This window comes from Budorcas taxicolor, chromosome 5 (genome assembly GCF_023091745.1).
Source record: "Budorcas taxicolor isolate Tak-1 chromosome 5, Takin1.1, whole genome shotgun sequence".
Taxonomy (NCBI): Eukaryota; Metazoa; Chordata; class Mammalia; order Artiodactyla; family Bovidae; genus Budorcas; species Budorcas taxicolor.
This window is the reverse complement of record NC_068914.1, coordinates 15,337,282-15,352,625: the sequence shown is the minus strand read 5'-3', so window position 1 is coordinate 15,352,625 and position 15,344 is coordinate 15,337,282. Positions and strand designations below refer to the sequence as shown.

The 15,344-nt window shown below is 35.1% G+C and overlaps 1 protein-coding gene across 2 annotated transcripts in view; it reads left to right on the top strand.

Annotated features, from left to right (window-relative positions):
• ADK (adenosine kinase) overlaps positions 1–15,344 on the top strand; it is a 540,760-nt gene that overhangs the window by 366,966 nt on the left and 158,450 nt on the right. For both annotated transcript variants that reach the window (XM_052640201.1, XM_052640202.1), the window contains exon 7: positions 6,339–6,509. In XM_052640201.1, the coding sequence (XP_052496161.1) occupies positions 6,339–6,509 (171 nt within the window). The remainder of the gene's footprint in view (positions 1–6,338; positions 6,510–15,344) is intronic.

Here is a 15,344-nt window from a genome sequence, read left to right as displayed (position 1 = left end):
GGGGCTAGTTTCAGTAGTTGTGGCTTGCCCAGGTTCAGTCATTGTGGCTCAGGCGCTTAGCTGTTCCATGGCTTGTGGATCTTCCTGGACCAGAAATCAAACCTTTGTCCCCTGCAGGCAGATTGTTAACCACTGGACCACCAGGGAGGTCTTTCCTTTAAAGAGTTTATATCAGAGAATAATCAAACTACTTCTCCAAAATTTGAAAAATAAAAACATGAATATCATCCATAATTTTTCTACTGAAATTTGACCATATTTGCTTTTGGAGTATCCCCTACTAGATTCTTTTCCTACTGATGTAATATAGTTTATAACCATATTTTGCATATACTACTTATATAGCTTATGTTTCATTTAACACTTATGTGGCACAAACATTTTCCACTTTGCCGCTTTGTTTCATAATTATCCTTTTTATTATCTTCAAAGTATTCTCTAGAATAGCATTATCCAGTGGAAATACAATAAAACCCACACAATTTAAAATTTTCTAGTAGAGACATTGAAAATGTAAAAAGAAACAAGTAAAATAATGTTAACAATATATTTAACTTCAAATATCTAAAATAATTTCATTTCAACACATATTTATATAAAATTATTAATTATATTTTTAACCTTTTTTTCTTTGAAATTGGTATCTGTTTTACATTTGTAACACAGCACAGTCACTAAATTGTCAATTGTCAAAATGAAATGTAACCGTACCAAAACAATAAAAATGTATTTAATAGAAGAATATTTTTCATTCCTTCCATTTTGAAATTTCAAAAAAATTATATAAAAAATTCAGTTCCAGTCACACTAACCACATTGCATATGCTCATTATCGACATGTGGCTTCTTAAATTTAAATTAAAATTAAATAAAATTTGAAATTCAATTCTTCATTTGAACTAGCCATATTTTAAATGATCCATAGCCAAAGTTAGAATGAGTGTATATGCCAATTCTTACTTGACTACTTATTCCTCTATTATTGAATATTTATGTTTAAGTCACGTATATAGTATACTGATATATTCCTAAATGAATATTTTCCATATTTTGAATTATTTACTTGAGGTAGACTCTTAGAATTATTGCATCAAAGAATATGAATTTTATAGTTCCTCATATTTTCAATTTATTTTCTTGGAAAAGTGTCAGTTGCACTCCCATCATTACTATTAATATAGTAATTTCAGCAACCTTTCTTCATCATTAAGTTACTACAATGATTTTATATTCTAGGTATTTTATTTTTAAATTGAACTATAGTAGATTTACAATATTATATTAGTTTCAGGTATACAACATATTGATTCTATTTTTTTATAGATTTATATTTCATTTAAATTATTAGAAAATGATGGCTCATTTTCCTGTGATGTACAGTGCATATATTTACAGTCTATTTATTTTATATGTAGTAGGTTATATCTCTTAATGCCATACTGCCATCTTGCCCCATCCCACTTCTGGTAATCACAGTTGTCTTTTTATATCTATGAATTATTACATTCATATGTGATAATAAAAAGTATCTGTCTTTCTCTGTCTGACTTATTTCATGAAGTATAATACACTCTAGGTCTGTTCACATTGTTGCAAGTGGCAGAATTTCATTCCTGTTTATGGCTGAGTAATCTTCTTTATCCATTCATCTTTTGATGGACATTTAGTTGCTTTCAGCTGCTTTGAACTTTGGAGTATTTTTATCGTTTTGAATTAGTGTTTTTGGTTTCTTTGAATATATATTCAGCACTAGAATGGCAGGATCATATGGTATTTCTGTTTTTAGTTTTTTGAGGAACTTCCATACTGTTTTATGTAGTGCCAGTACTAATTTCCATTCCCACCAACAATGTGCAATTGTTCTTTTACTTCATAATTTTCCAAATATCTATTATTTATAGACTTTCTGATGACAGCCCTTTTGACAGATGTGACATGATATCTCATTGTGGCTTTGATTTGCATTTCTCTAATGAATAAGAGTTGACTCATTGGAAAAGACTCTGATGCTGGGAGGGATTGGGGGCAGGAGGAGGAGGGGATGACAGAGGATGAGATGGCTGGATGGCATCACTGACTCGATGGACGTGAGTCGGAGTGAACTCCGGGAGTTGGTGATGGACATGGAGGCCTGGCGTGCTGCGATTCGTGGGGTCGCAAAGAGTCGGACATTACTGAGCGACTGAACTGAACTGAACTGAATGATTGAGAATCTTTTCATGCGCCTATTGGTCATCTGTTCTTCTTTAGAAATGTCTACTCATATCTTCTGCCCATTTTTTTAATTGGATTGCTTATATTTTTGATATTGAGGTATATAGGCTGTTTATATAACATTTCGGATATTAACTCCTTATTGGTCATATTATTTACAAACTTCTCTCATTCTGTAGATTGTGTTTTTATTTTGTTGATGGTTTCCTTTGCAGTACAAAAGCTTTTAAGTTTAATTAAATTCCATTTGTTTAGTTTTGCTTTTATTTCCTTTGCTTTAGGAGACAGCTTCCCCCAAAATTGTAATAATATCTGTCAAAGAATATTTCACCTCTGTTTTTCTCTAGGAGTTTTATGGCATCCAGTCTTACATTTAGGTGTTAGGTGTTTAATACATTCTGAGTGTATTTTTGTGTATGATGTTTGAGTATGTACTAATTTCTTTTTTCTACATGTAGCTGTCCAATTTTGCCAGCGCCAGTCATTGAAAAGACTGTCTTTTCTCTGTTGTTTATCCTTGCCTCCTTTCTCATAGATTAACTAAACACAATGCATGAGTTTCTTTTGGGCCCTCTATTCCTTTCCGTTGATCTATGTTTCTCTTTCTGTTCCAGTACTATATAGTTTTGATGACTGTAGCTTTGTAGTATAATCTGAAGTCAGGGAACGTGATTCTTCCAGCTCTCTTCTTCTTTCTCAAGACTGCTTTGCCAATTTGGGGTCTTTTATAATTCCATGTAAATTTTAGGATTATTTGTTCTTGCTCTGTACAAGATGCTTTGAGTTATCTGATCAAGATTGCAATGAATCTATCGATTGCTTTTAGTGATATGGACATTTTAATCATTTTAATTCTTCTATTCCATGAACATGGAATATCTTTCCTTTATTGTGTGTATATTATCTTTCATTTTCCTTCATCAGCATTTTATAGTTTTCAGAGTATAACTTTTTCACCTCCTTGGTTAAGTTTATTTGTAGGTATGTTATTTTTGATGTGATTTTAAATGAGCAGTTTCTTTTCTTTTCTTTTAGTATTTTAAACACTTCAGTTCCTTACACTCCCCCATATTTAAGCTACCCTGAGAAATCCTCAGAGTGGCTGACTGACAAATCTGCATACTTGGGATTTCCAAATTTTATGTCTGTCTCTGATAAAAAATGGTTCTTTGTCTCTGCCTTAGGCTTTCCCCATTCCTTTTCCTCCTGCCTTTTTGTTCTGCTTCAGTTTTCATTTTAATGGATAAAATTGTCTCACTTCACCCTCAATTCTGATTAATATTAACCAGTCTCTAAGAGTTAGGATCTACTTTACTTTTCATTGTTCTTATGGCCAAAGAGTAGCAGGGCTAACTTGTGCTGACTGAAATTCCTTATTAGAATATTACAAAAGTTTTGTTGATTCTATAGAGTGTTTTTCTAAACTATAGCTCTCTAAACTATTGGTCTGTTTTTATTAAAAACCTGTTACTTGAAAAAAAAATTTATACTGGCACTGTTTTTATTTTTGGTGATACTATACTCTGAAACATGTGGCTTAGCAATGGATATAAATCAAGAAAGAAAAATTATGGTTGGCATCAATTTTAGGTCTTTGCACTCTAACAGAGCACAAATCCATAATTGCTCAAATACTAAATATTTACTTAAAGAGAAACAAGAAACAATTCAAAAAATGGAATTAATTTAAATTGTGAATTTGCCTCAATTAAAAACTGACCTTGTTTTGTATATTCTTTGTAAAATGGACAAAATGGAAGTTCTGCTGTCCACATCACATGCTCTTATGTTGCATTTTAAAGTTAAACATGCATACAACATATACACATTTGGAATGAGGCCACATTTAGACTCCAGGGGCATACTGTTCTGTACCTTAAATTACAATCAGATGTATTTTAGCACAGATCAAATTTTCAGTCTGAAGTTGGTGAGAAGCCTAATTATTTGACCAGGTTACTATTTATGTAGACCATTCTATGCCTGTCTGTGGTTAATCCACAGCTGGCAGAGTGCTAACTCTGGGAGGTTTTTATTTGATGCTGAAACAGTTTGGGGAGAATTAGGAGGAGGGGAGAGTTTTAAACTCTCCTCATTAAATGAAAGACTAAAGAGCAAATACATTCATATTACTATGGAGACAAGATGCTATATACACTGTTCATCTTAATTCTCCAAGTGACAAAAATAGCAAAGCAGCTTGAATGCTCGTAGTCCGCAAGTGACATGGTATTTTGAAGATGAAAAGATTAAATGATATTACCTAATAATAAATGATGTTACCTTTCTAAACAGTTGACTATTGGTAAAGAATGAATGCATTAGAATTTTAAATGATGAAAAAGTTTTGTGTTATTTTGATTGGAGAACATATTTCTTATAATTTTATTAGCAATACTTTAGTAAGAGGTAATTATAAAGTTCTCTCTAAATACTTCAAGATTTTTAAGGGAAAGATACTCTTCAAAAATATACCCCAGTACACATGACTTCTGCCAGAAAGTTGATTTTTTAATGTTCAAAATCTTATTTTCTCTTTAAACTTTTTGAGTTTGCAAGAGGGACGTAGTTAGTCTCTCAATTATAAGTGAGCATTTCAATAGCTCTTTTGTAACTTAAGGTTGCTGCTGCTGCTGCTAAGTCGCTTCAGTCGTGTCCGACTCTGTGCGACCCCATAGACGGCAGCCCACCAGGTTCCCCCGCCCCTGGGATTCTCCAGGCAAGAACACTGGAGTGGGTTGCCATTTCCTTCTCCAATGCATGAAAGTGAAAAGTGAAAGTGAAGTCGCTCAGTCGTGTCCGACTCTTCGTGACCCCATGGACTGCAGCCCACCAGGCTCCTCTGTCCATGGGATTTTCCAGGCAAGAGTACTGGAGTGGGGTGCCATCACCTTTTCCAAAACTCTTCTCTAATGAAATGGCACATAATAAGCATACAGTACTCAGATGATAAACTTTTCTCCTGATCAAATGCTATAGTTTCCTGCTTTGCATTTTATAATTGCATTTTTAAGGTTTAGATTGTAGAGGCTGGGCTTCCCTTGTGGCTCAGTTGGTAAAAAAATTCGCCTGCAGTAAGGGAGACCTGGGTTCAATCCCTGGGTTGTGTAGAAGGGAACATCTACCCACTCCGGTAGTTTGGCCTGGAGAATTCCAGGACTGTATAGTCCATGGGGGTTGCAAAGAGTCAGACACGACTGAGTGACTCACACTTTCACTTTCACTTGTAGAGGCTTTTGTATTATGTATGTTGTTGGTGTTGTTAAGTTGCTCAGTCACATTCAATTCTTTGTGACCCCCGTGGGCTGCAGCGTGCCAGGTTCCCCTGTCCTTCACTGTCTTGTGGAGTTTGCTTAGATAGTGTCCAATGAGTTGGTAATGCTGCCTAACCATTTCATCCTCTGCCAATCCTTTCTCCTTTTCCCTTCAATCTTTCCCAGCATCAGGGTCTTTTCCAGTGAATCAGCTCTTCACATAAGGTGGCCAAAGTATTCAAGCTTCAGCTTCAACATTAGTCCTTCCAATGAATGTTCAAGATTAATTACCTTTAGGATTAACTGATTTGATCTCCTTGCATTCTATGGGACTCTCACGAGTCTTCTCTAGCACCACAATTTGAAAGCATCAGTTCTTTGGCCCTCAGCCTTGTCTATGGTCCAACTCTCAGATCTATTCATGACTATTGAAAAAACCATAGCTTGGATTATACAGACTTTTGTTGACAAAGTGATGTCTCTTGTTTGTAATATGCTGTCCAGGTTTGTCATAACTTTCCTTCTAAGGAGCATCTTTTAATTTCAAGGCTGCAATCACCGTCCGCAGTGATTTTGGAGCTCAGGACAAAAAATCTGTTACTTGCTATGAAGTGCCATCAGTTGAATGTTGAGTTTTAAGCCAGCTTTTTCACTCTCCTCTTTCACCCTCATTAAGAGGATCTTTAGTTCCTTTTCACTTTCTGCCATCAGAGTGATATCACCTGCATATGTGAGGTTGTTGATATTTCTCCTTGCAGTCTTGATTCCAGCTTGTGATTCATCTGTATTTTGTATAGATTTCTTGTATTCTCACTGAGAATGATTCTGTGGAGATAGCATTTCTAATTTCTCCTTTTTTTCTTTACCCAGGGTTTTTTCCTCACAGTTTCTCCAGAGTCAGTTTTAAAAGTGGCTCACCATGCTTCTGAAAACAACAGAATTTTCACTTTGAATCTGTCTGCACCGTTTATTAGTCAGTTCTACAAGGAATCATTGATGAAAGTTATGCCTTTTGTTGACATACTTTTTGGAAACGAAGTGGTGAGTAATTTTTTAAGTAAAAGTACCTTGCTTTTGGTTTCTGTTTGTGTATGTGTTTAGAAATACATAAATAAAAAACAACTGCAGAAGTACACTTGAGAATTACACAGTAAAATGGCCTTAGTTCGGTCCACTATAGTTCATTATTTTCAGTATTTCCTTTGGAATATACTAATTCCTTACATAATAAGCAATTAGTCTTTTTAAAAATTTGGTTGTTCAGGTTTATAATCACTCCTATGAGCTCCTATAACATTTCTGTGAGCTTTTGCAAATGTATACCTGTTACATGACTTGTAAGCATAAGCAAGATAAAAAATATTTTCATCTTCTTTGTCAGTCAAGCCTTCCCCTAATCCTTAGCCCTTAACATAAACTGTTTTCTGACCTGTAAAATCATGTTTTCGTTTGATATTTTCATGGATTAAGATAAGTGATATGTAGCTGAAATAAATGTTTTATGAAGTTAAGTACATTTTCAAGGTCTTGAGTCAGTTTAATAAATTATGACTATATGGTTGTATATTGTAATTTGTAGTCAAATGTGTTTGTTTATACTACTATTTTTGCTAATGTTGTCTGTTATATTTGAAGGTGATAAAAGGAAATTTCATTTAAATTTTATAGCTTTTATTTTTTTATCAAGATTATAATTTCTTTCATTCCAGTTTAGTGAAAACAAAATTTTTTTCTTATTTAATATTCATACCTTCTGTCTTACCTGTAGACTATAAAAATCCATAAATACTTGTAAAAATCCTTGAAATAGAAAAAAAGGAGACTTTTGCTATATCTTCTTTTTATGAATGTGTGAAGTTGTGTGAATTACCTCAGAAGTCCATTCTGATTCAGATTCTGTGATTCTAACTTAGTTTGATTATATTGACCAATTTTATATCTAAATAAAATAACTATATTGTCTGCCTAGAATAACATAAAATTTGACCTGGAAGTAACTTGTGGGTTATTGGTGTGGAAATCATATGGTGTGAATATCTTCTAAGGGCCCTTAACCAATTGAAGGACATGCTACATTCTTAATGATTAACAAACTGACAAAATGGCAAGAAATAGTGGTAAAAACCTTAATCTCCTAGGTATCTGCTAGAGGTCTCATTTGACTGAAATCTGTGCTTTAGATTTTCCGTATTGTCAATGTTATTTTCTAGGTACAGGAAGCTCTTAAGAAAAGTGCTATTCTAGACTCTTTAAATAACGTTAAAAAATTGGTCATTAGTATAGTAGTCTGAGAGTGCTTCGGAGAAATTGACACTTGAATCCAGAGTCCTTTATAGTCAGAAACAGTAGAATGGCAATACTTAGACTTTAAAAAGATAAACTTTAAAAGTTTTAAAAAAGATAAATGTCATTCTAAAGAATGAGATTTGGAAAGTAAAGAAAACTTGAGAGGATTGAATACCAGCAAAAATTCAGTTATGACTTTAGAATCTCAAATGACCTTAATTAAAAGGAAAATGAAGAGGAGCCTTAATAAAAATAAAAAGCACTGTAGAACACACAGAATACTGTTTAATAGGAGCTCACATTTGTAAAACATATGTAAAAATAATGGAAAGCATTTATAGAACAAAGGAGCAGGGCTGAAAATTCGACTGAGACATAGGAGAATAGAAAAGAATAGAGGCCCAAGAATGATTAGTTTTGCAGAAAATGCTGATAATATCAAAATGTTCTTTATTGTTTAAAAAAACTTGAAAAGTGCAATCAACAAAAAAAGCAATTGGACTTCATTAAAATTAAAAACTTTTGTGCATCAAAGGACACTATCAAGAAAGTGAAAGACAACCCATGGATGGAAGAAAATAAATACATCTGATAAGGGATTAATGTCCAGAATGTATATCTCAGCAACTCAAATATATCTCGACACAGGAAACAATCCCATTTAAAAATGGTCAAAGGACTTAAACATTGCTTCAGAGAAGACATACAGACTGGCAGTAAGCGTACATGAAAAGATGCTCACCATCACTAATCATTAGAGAAATGCAAATGAAACCAAAATGAGATACTACTTGACACCCTTTTGGATGGCTATTGTCAAAAAATGGAAAATAGCAAGTATCGCCAAGAATGCTGAGAAATGGAAACCCTTGTGCATAGTTGCTGGGAATGTGAGTGATGCGGCTGCTGTGAAAAGCGATTTGATGCTCCTCAAAAAGTTAAGCGGGGTTATCACCGCTGTTGTCGCTCAGTCACTCAGTCGTGTCCAACTCTGTGCGACCTCATGGACTGCAGCATGCCAGGCTTCCCTGTCCTTCACCATCTCCTGGAGTTCACTCAGACTCATGTCCATTGAGTCGGTGATGCCATCCAGCCATCTCATCCTCTGTTGTCCTCTCCTGCCTTCGGTCTTTCCCAGCATCAGGGTCTTTTCCAATGACTTGGCTCTTCGCATCAGGTAGCCAAAGTATTGGAGCTTCAGCTTCAGCATCAGTCCTTCTAATGAATATTCAGGGTTGATTTCCTTTAGGATTGACTGGTTTGATCTCCTTGCTGTCCAGGGGACTCTCAAAAATCTTCTCCAGCATCACAGTTCGAAGGCATCAGTTCTTCAGTGCTCAGCCTTTTTTATTGTCTAGCTATCACATCCATTCATGACTACTGGGAAAACCATAGCTTTGACTAGATAGACCTTTGTAGGCAAAGTAAGCAAAGCACTGTCTCTGCTTTTTAATATGCTGTCTAGGTTTGTCATTGCTTTTCTTCTGGCGAGCAAACGTCTTTTCATTTCATGACTGCGGTCACCATCCACAGTGATTTGGAGCACAAAAAAGTAGGCTGTCACTGTTTGCATTGTTTCCCTGTCTATTTGCCATGAAGTGATGGGACCAGATGCCATAGTCTTTGTTTTTACTATTACATTATGACCTAACAATTCCACTTATAGGTATTTAAAAAAAAAAACAACTTCAAAGCAGGGATTCAAATGCTTTTACACCAGAGTTTATCAGCATTGTTCACAGTAGCCAGAAGTTGGAAGCAAACCAGATGTTTTTCAATGGGTGAATAGATAAATGTGATATATTAAATACAGTGGAATACTATTCAGTCTTTAAAAGGAATGGATTCTGGTAAAATACAGAATAAATAAATAAATAAAATCTTTTACCTGATACATGATAAAATCTGAATGAACCTTGAAGACACTTATGTTAAGTGAAATTAGCCCTACCTATACAAGCAGACCCTTATGGCAGAAAGTGAAGAGGAACTAAAATGCCTCTTTGATGAAAGAGGAGAGTGAAAAAGTTGGCTTAAAGCTCAGCATTCAGAAAACGAAGATCATGGCATCCGGTCCCATCACTTCATGGCAAATAGATGGGGAAACAGTGGAAATGGTGTCAGACTTTATTTTCTTCGGCTCCAAAATCACTGTAGATGGTGACTGCAGCCATGAAATTAAAAGATGCTTACTCCTTGGAAGAAAAGTTATGACCAACCTAGATAGCATATTCAAAAGCAGAGACATTACTTTGCCGACTAAGGTCCATCTAGTCAAGGCTGTGGTTTTTCCTGTGGTCATATATGGATGTGAGAGTTGGACTGTGAAGAAGGCTGAGCGCTGAAGGATTGATGCTTTTTAACTGTGGTGTTGGAGAAGACTCTTGAGAGTCCCTTGGACTGCAAGGAGATCCAACCAGTCTATTCTGAAGGAGATCAGCCCTGGGATTTCTTTGGAAGGAATGATGCTAAAGCTGAAACTCCAGTACTTTGGCCACCTCATGCGAAGAGTTGACTCATTGGAAAAGATGCTGGGAGGGATTGAGGGCGGGAGAAGAAGGGGACGACAGTGGATGAGATGGCTGGATGGCATCACTGACTCGATGGACGTGAATCTTAGTGAACTCTGGGAGTTGGTGATAGACTGGGAGGCCTGGCGTGCTGCAATTCATGGGGTCGCAAAGAGTCGGACACGACTGAGTGACTGAACTGAACTGAACTGATACAAGCAGACACATATTGGATTTTCCTATAAGAATTCCTCTGAAATGAAGTATCTGAAATAGAAAAACTCATAGAGAAAGACAGCAAAACAGTGGTTACCAGGCACTGAGGGGAAAGGGGAATTAGTTATTATTTAATGAGTACAAAGCTTCTGTTTGGGATGACAGAAAACTTCTGTAAATGGATAGTGGAGATGATAGCAGAACATTGTGAATATAATGTCAGTTAATTTAACACTTAAAATTGTTTAAAGGGTAAAATTTTACTACATTATGTACATTTTATCGCAGTCTTAAAAATATTCTACAAATCAGTAAACTTTAAAGTTTGACTAGAACTTAGTATAGCTTATTAGGGAAATTATTTTTCCTAACCTAGAAGAGGAAGTAGTCAAATTACAAGCTACTACATGGCTCCAAAAGGGCTTCCCTGGTTGCTCAGTAGTAAATAATCTGCCTGCAATGCAGGAGATGCAGGCTTGATTCCTGGGTTGGGAAGATTTTCTGGAGTAGGAAATGGCAACCCACTCCAGTATTCTTACCTGGAAAATCCCATGGACAGAGAAACCTGGCAGGCTATAGTCGATGGGGTCGCAAAGGGCCAAACACAACAACCTAACAAGACAACAACAGAACTCCAAATCATGTCAGGATGACTTTAACTCTTCTGATATGATTGCTCTTCATATGAATTCATTTCAGTAGATATGTAGTACTTGTTATGACAGTCCAATAAGCAGTGATGTATATAGTATATTTGAGATGATTTGTCATAATATGGATTATAGAATAATGAATATTGGATATAGTGCAGTTTGATATATTTGATAATTATTGAACCAGTCTCAAAAAATTCTTCTGACAAATTAATACTGATATGCTTTGCTCAGGTAAAACTATAAGTGATTCAGAAAACTTGTGTTTGTGGATAATGCAGATATAGAGAATGCAAATAATGGAACATGTTAATAAATTATCAAATAAGTTGAATGTCAAAATGAGACTTCCGACAATTTTAATAGATTAGAAATACCAGTTAAGTGATGAAATTTAATAAGGATAAATAAAAACAATATCATATTTGATTATAAAAAATATGGTATAAGGTTTATCTCTTTGATCTCATCTTTCTTTGTTTTCCTCAAATATTCTAGTAATAATAAACTATCTTCAGTTCTCTAGGGAAGAAAGGGGACATCTAACTTATAAATTGCAGTGAAGTGTGAAATATATTTCTGAGGGTATGCATTCAGGATTGCTTTGTCCTTACCCCTACCTCTTTATCCCTCAAACCTCTCCCCCAAATCTACTGTGTTTAATATAAATTCTCAAAATGCCAGTATCTAGCCAAGACTAAATACACTTGGCTCTTATTTTCTACCTAGTGCCATTTTTTTCTTTCATAGGATGTGTGCCCTTTGATTAACCCAGCTTACCACTTGGAGAGGGTTCCCAGTTCATTGCAGAGGAGAACCCACGTAGAATTCAACAGTCTCTTTCAGTTGAGGAAATGGAGCTGCAAGTTTGGGAAGTGTAACAGCTAGCCAGCGAGTTTGCAGTTCATAGTACCAGAAAGGAAAGAGCACATAGACAAAGAACACAGGAGATTTGCAGAGTCCCACCCAAGTCTTTGAGCCTGAATGCTGATCAGCTATGAGGAAACTAATGAAGGCTGAGGAAAAAAAACAACACTTGAGAAGATCCTAGGGCATAATCTTCAGAGTGCACAGAGAGCCTGTAACTATCCTTATTTTACTAGCTAGAATAGAGACCCTTATCATAATTCATGGGCTTCAGATAGAGTACTTAGAACATCTCTGGGGCAAAATTAGTCTAAAATATGTCTACTGTTCTCCCTTATAACAATATTATCCCAACATGCATATGGTCTCCTGTATTGGTATGAAGTTTCCTTCTATTCATATTCAGAATACTGAGGGCTTTTTTCTAGAATGGAGTTGGATTTTGAGATTGCCACCCCACCCCAATTTTAGAAAACCCAGTCCAATAATACATAAAAAGGATACTTCATTGTGACCAGGAATATTCAGTTGATTTACTGATCAATATAATTCAACTTAGTAAAAATAAAAAGCATTACCATCTTAATAGATAAATAAAAAAAGATATGTCAAAATCCAACATCCGTCCCTGATAAAAAGCCCTCATAGTACTTAGAAGGGACCTTCTTCAACTCAATATGAAACATTCACAAAAAATATACAGCTAACATCATACTTAAAAGATTGAAAACTGAGTACTTTTCTCTAATATCAGGGACAAAGCAAGGATGTTTGCTCTCTCTGCTTCTATTCAGCATTGTCATATATGTTTTAGCCAATGCTAATAACATATGAAAAATATCCAGATTAGAAAGAAAGAAAAAAATTATCTCTATTATTAAACATAATGCTTGTCCTATAGAAATCCTATGAAATCTACAAAGAGATTTTAGAAATAAAAATGAGTTCAGCAAGGTTGTGGGATATAAGATAAACACACAAATAGCAGTTATGTTTCTATATAGTAACAGCAAACAGTCAGAAATAGAAATTTTTAATCACTATTTTCATTACCAAAAAGATGTATAACATACTTTGGGTTAAATTAAAAGATATGTAACACCTGTGTACCAGTTACTACAAAATATTGTTCAGAAAAATTAAAGAGCTAAGTAAGTGGAGAGAGAAGGCCTCTTTGTGGATTTTAAGAGTCAATTGTGACGATGTCAGTTCTCAAATTGGTCTATGGATTCACCATAATTTAATTTAAAATCCCAGTAGGTTTTTTTGTTTGTTTTGTGGATGTTAACAAGCTTATTCTAAAATTAATGTGGAAAAACACTGGACTGAATAGTCACACAGGATTGAAAAAAAGTCAAAGCACCTGTACTACATGGTGTCAGGACTTAGAAAGCTGCAGTAGTCAACACAATGTGGCACTTGCCTAAAGACAGGCAGATTCCTAGCACCCCTTATTGAAGAGATTATCTTCTCTCCATTGTATATTCTTGCCTCCTTTGTCAAAGATAAGGTGCCCATAGGTGTGTGGGTTTATCTCTGGGCTTTCAGTCTTGTTCTTTTGGTCCATCTTTCTGTTTTTGTTCCAGTACCATACTGTCTTGACTGTAGCTTTGTAGTATAGTCTGAAGGTAGGAAGGTTGATTCCTCTAGCTCCATTCTTTCTCAGGCTTGCTTTGGCTCTTTGGGGTCTTTTGTGTTTCCTTATGAATTCTGAAATTTTTTGTTCTAATTCTGTAAAAAATGCCATTGGTAATTTAATAGGGATTGCATTGAATCTGTAGATTCCTTTTGGTAGTATTGTCATTTTCACAATATTGATTCTTCCAATCAATATTGGAAGAACATGGATACATGGATATCTCTCCCTTTGTTTATATCATCTTTGGTTCCTTTCATCAGTGTCTTACAGTTTTCTGTATGCAGCTCTTTTGTCTTTTTAAGTAAGTTTATTCCTAGGTATTTCATTCTTTTTTGTTGCAGTGGTAAATGGAATTGATTCCTTAATTTCTCCTTCTGATTTTTTATTATTAGTCTATAGGAATGCAAGTGATTTCTGTGTATTGATTTTGTATCCCACGACTTTTCTGACATTATCTTTTGGTTTTTTATATATAGTCATTTTGTGTCATCTGCAAACAGAGTTTTACTTCTTCTTTCCCAATCTGGGTTCCTTTTATTTATTTTTCTTCTCTGACTGCCTTGGCTAGAACTTCCAAAACTATGCTGAATAATAGTGGCAAGAGTGGACACTGATCAGGATCAGTGTCTTGTTCCTGATCTTAGAGGAAGTGCTTTTAGTGTTTCACCATTGAGAATAATGTTTGCTGTGGGTTTATCATACATTGCCTTTATTACGTTGAGGTAGGTCCCCCTCTGCCCATTTTTGAAGAGTTTTTAATCATAAATAGGTGCTGAATTTTGCTGAAAGCTTTTTCTGCATCTGTTAAGATTATCACATGGTTTTTAATCTGGATAGCTATATGTGCAACAATGAAATTAGAACACTTCCTAACACTGTACACAAAAATAAACTCGAAATGGATTAAAAACTTAAGTTTTAGACCGGAAACTATAAAACTCTTAGAGGAAAACATAGGCAGAACACCTATGACATAAATCACATCAGGATCCTCTGTGACCCACCTCCTAGAATTATAGACATTAAAAACAAATAAACAAGTGGGACTTATATAATTTAAAGCTTTTGCACAACAAAGGAAGCTATAAACAAGGTGAAAAGACAACCCTCAGAATGGGAGTAAATAATAGCAAATGTAACTGAGAAAAGATCCCCCAAGTATACAAGCAGCTCATGCAACTCAATGCCAGAAAACAGACAACTCAATCAAAAAGTAGGCAGAAGACTTAAACAGACATTTCTCCAAAGACATAGAGAAGGCTAATAAACACATGAAAAGATGCTCAACATTTCTTATTATTAGAGAAATGCAAATCAAAACTATAATTAGATACCACCTCACATCAGTCAGAATTTCCATTATTAAAAAATCTACAGACAGTAAATGCTAGAGAGGATGTGAAGAAAAGGGAACCCTCTTAAAATGTTGGTGGGAATGTATATTGATACAGCCTCTCTGGAGGACAATATGGAGATTCCTTAAAAAACTGGGAATAAAACTACCATATGATCTAACAATCCCACTATGGGCATATACCCTGAGAAAACCATAAATGGAAAAACACACATGTATTTCAGTGTTCATTGCAGCACTGTTTACAATAGCTAGGTCATGGAAGCAACCTAGATACCCATCAACAAATGAATGGATAAGGAAACTGTGGTGTGTGTGTGTGTGTATATATATGTATATATATATAGGAAT